This window comes from Nematolebias whitei, chromosome 6 (genome assembly GCF_014905685.2).
Source record: "Nematolebias whitei isolate Nwh7 chromosome 6, NemWhi1, whole genome shotgun sequence".
NCBI classification, from domain to species: Eukaryota; Metazoa; Chordata; class Actinopteri; order Cyprinodontiformes; family Rivulidae; genus Nematolebias; species Nematolebias whitei.
The window spans coordinates 43800798-43804040 of record NC_056503.1 but is presented as its reverse complement, the minus strand read 5'-3'; the positions used below and the strand labels follow the sequence as shown (position 1 = coordinate 43804040).

The window sequence follows — 3243 nt, the reverse complement described above, 5'->3', positions numbered from 1 at the left end:
CATGTGGTTCCTATGGTCCAGGTGTGGTCCACATGTGGTTCCTATGGCCTAAATATTTGCGAATACAAACATGAACAGTAGTGAGTAAAGACGGCAGCAGAGTGAGGAGATGGTCGGTTTGTCCTCCAGCAGTCTAAGACTATAGCAGTAGAACTATGGGATAGCTCAGGAAACCCAAGTCAACCCTAACTATAGGATTTATCATAAACGAAAAGTTTTCAGCCTCATCTTAAAAGTAGACGGTGTCAGTCTCACCTACAGAAACTGGAAGTTTATTTGTGTCATTTAGCTACTGTTTTGTTATTTACTTAGAGTTTTTGTGGCTTTAGCTTGTGTTCGGCTTGTTTTAGCTTTAACGATTCATTGTTGAGACTCTGAGACGTTCAGCTCAGAATTTTCACTGATCATCACAGAAAATTTGATTTTCTAGTTTTTTTTTTTGTTTGTGTTTGAAAATTATGAAATGGAGCTCCTCATACATTTACCGAGATGAAAAGCAGAAATTTGATTAAACTTTGTTAATTTTTGGACTTTAGTTCCACGTTGGCCTCTTTTGTCTCTTGGCTTTAATTTGAGGGAATTTACATCCTCATGAGAGAAACAGCTGGAGGAGCTGCTTCCTGTCAGCCCCTTCATTTTTTTTTTATTTATCCGCCGCCTTCCTCGGCGTGATGCTCTGATGGGCCTGAACAGAACCTTTCTCTAGTTTCTTCTTGCTTCAGGGGCTTTTTGCTGTTCATGAAGTGAAAAACATGCTCAGCTGAATTGAAATCAGGTAACAGATTGGATCGGTTTGAGGAAAAAAAGCACAACAGAGCCATAAAAACAACAGCTCCCCTGCTGTCGTGTAGCTTCTGACTGACGCTGTTTTTACTGACGTTTTGAGTGAAAACAGAATTATTTCTGTTAAAACCTGCCTTTAAAGAATGCTTGGATTTAATGATTACTTTTTGATTTAATGATTACTTTTTGATTTAATGATTACTTTTTGAAAGTCTCAGTTATAACCTGTCCTTTAATTCATGTGATATTTTGCTAACAGATTCGCAAACATGCTGACATTATTGTCCATCTTAGCCTTTCAGGAGCAGGCGATTAAAAATTCACTTTATTTGGTGTTTGCTTGTGTCCCGAGTGTGGGGTGCCGTTTGTAAAGTTACACAGTCAAAAATTAATTAACAGCAATATTTTGGTTTTAGGATTTCATAAGAAAAAATTTTTTTTTTTCAAAGTCGTATTTTCACTGTTATTCATACATTTATAAAGTTCATAGTTCCAAACTAAACAAGCTAAATATTTAACTCCACACTAAATATTTAGTTTACAAACTAAATGTTAATGTCCAAGATAAATGTTTAATTTGCAAACTAAATTTTTAACATGCAAGTTAAATATTTAGGTCAGAGCTAAATATTTAATTAGCAAATTAAATATTTTGGAAATTAAATGTTTAGCTTGGAAAATAAATATTTAGGTCCAATCTAAATATTTAGTTAGCACATTAAATATTTAGTTTAGGAATTAAATGTTTAATTTTGAAAATGTGTATTTAGCTTGGAAATTAAATACTTAATTTACACCTAAATATTTAGTTCACCATCTAAATATTTAACTTGCAAGTTCAATATTTAGCTTGGACATGAACATTTAGTTTGTAAGCTAAATATTTAGCTTGCTAACTAAAAATTTAACTTGCAAGTTAAGTGTTTAGTTTGTAAATTAAACATTTAGCTTGGACGTAAGCTAAATATTTAGCTTGCTAACTAAATTAACTTGTAAATTAAATATTTAGTTTGTAAACTAAGTATGTAGCTTGGACATAAACATTTAGTTTGTAAGCTAAATATTTAGCTTGCTAACTAAATATTTAACTTGCAAGTTAAGTATTTAGTTTGTAAACTAAATACTTAGCTTGTAAATTAAATATTTAATTTGTAAACTAAATATGTAGCTTGTAAATTAAGTATATAGATTGGAAATATGACATTTATAAATGTATGAATAACATGGTGAAAATATGACTGAAATAAAAAACTATATATTTTTTTCTTATGCAAGGCTAAATAAACCAAAAATATTGCTGAATTAATTTTTGGCTGTGTAACTTCACAAACGACACCCCATACTCGAGTGCGTTCTGTTTTATTTCTCCAGGTTTATCCAAGCTGCCGTCAACAGAAGCTAAAGAGCTGGCGTTCAGTTTGGCTCAGCGTTGGATCAGAACCAACTGGTTGGCCTACGTCAAGTACGACGCCATGTTTGAGAAAGTGAGTGTCCCTTGAAGCGTTCAGATCTTCACGATGCTCTGAAATAACTCTGCTGACTCAGAACCCCCTCCCGACAGTACGATGTGAACGGAGATGGAAAACCCGGAGGAGGAGGAGAATATGAAGTTCAGGTATGACTCTTTGTGTTTGTAAATCTGATGTAGTCAAAGGATCAGTTCCGAGTTCATGTGAAGTCTTGTAAATAAAGGGGGCGGGGTGGTGCTGGTTCTCCTGTTGCCAGAGGAGAAGGTGGAGCGCTGATGGTTTTGTCTCCGTTCATTTTTTCTCTGTACTTTTGGCAAAACATTTCATGAATCACTGAACTGATTTCAAATAAAGGAAGTAATCACTTTACTGATTAACTTTTAGAGTCAACCCGATTCAAGATGGCCGCCACAACAAAACAATTAAAAATAATTTGCATGTTTGAGTGGAAACCTTCTCACTTCTTTCCCTCTCTCGGCTGGAACAAACAAAAATAGAAAACCACGAGTGTTTTCTTGTTCAGGACTGAGCTGCAAGCATTTCTGCCGGAAGCTTCGGCTGTTTTTTAAATGTATTTAGTAAAAATAGAAGCGACACGTCTGAGCTGCTGTTTCTCCACCTCCTGCTGCAGCTGGGCTTCGGTTGGACCAACGGCGTGGCCCTGCAGCTCCTGGATCAGTACGGGGCGACGCTCACCTCGGGAGGCAGACGTGTCCGCTCTGACCTCCTGCTGCCTCTGCTCGTCTCCGTCGCTCTCGTGCTCCGGTGAATCCGACGTGTCCAAAGATCCGAGCTGAAGGTTGAGTTTTATTATTCCTGCCTTCACTCGCATCACGTCAGCCCTGAGCGCTGCTGCGAACCGCTGGAAGCGAAGAGACCAAAGAGTCCTGGATTAAACCATCAGAGCCGCTTTAATTAGCTCATTGTTTAAAAAGCAGTTCAGCGATGAGATGATTGTTTTCCTGGTTTTTAGTTTTTATGGTTTTGCAGT

At 36.8% G+C, this 3243-nt stretch overlaps 1 protein-coding gene across 1 annotated transcript in view; it reads left to right on the top strand.

The window, feature by feature from the left end:
• Positions 1-3021, top strand: part of treh (trehalase (brush-border membrane glycoprotein)) — a 15167-nt gene extending 12146 nt beyond the window's left edge. The window contains exons 13-15 of the mRNA XM_037678315.1: positions 2155-2267; positions 2345-2398; positions 2884-3021. Coding sequence (XP_037534243.1) covers positions 2155-2267; positions 2345-2398; positions 2884-3021 — 305 coding nt within the window. The remainder of the gene's footprint in view (positions 1-2154; positions 2268-2344; positions 2399-2883) is intronic.
• The last annotated feature ends 222 nt before the right edge of the window (positions 3022-3243 follow it).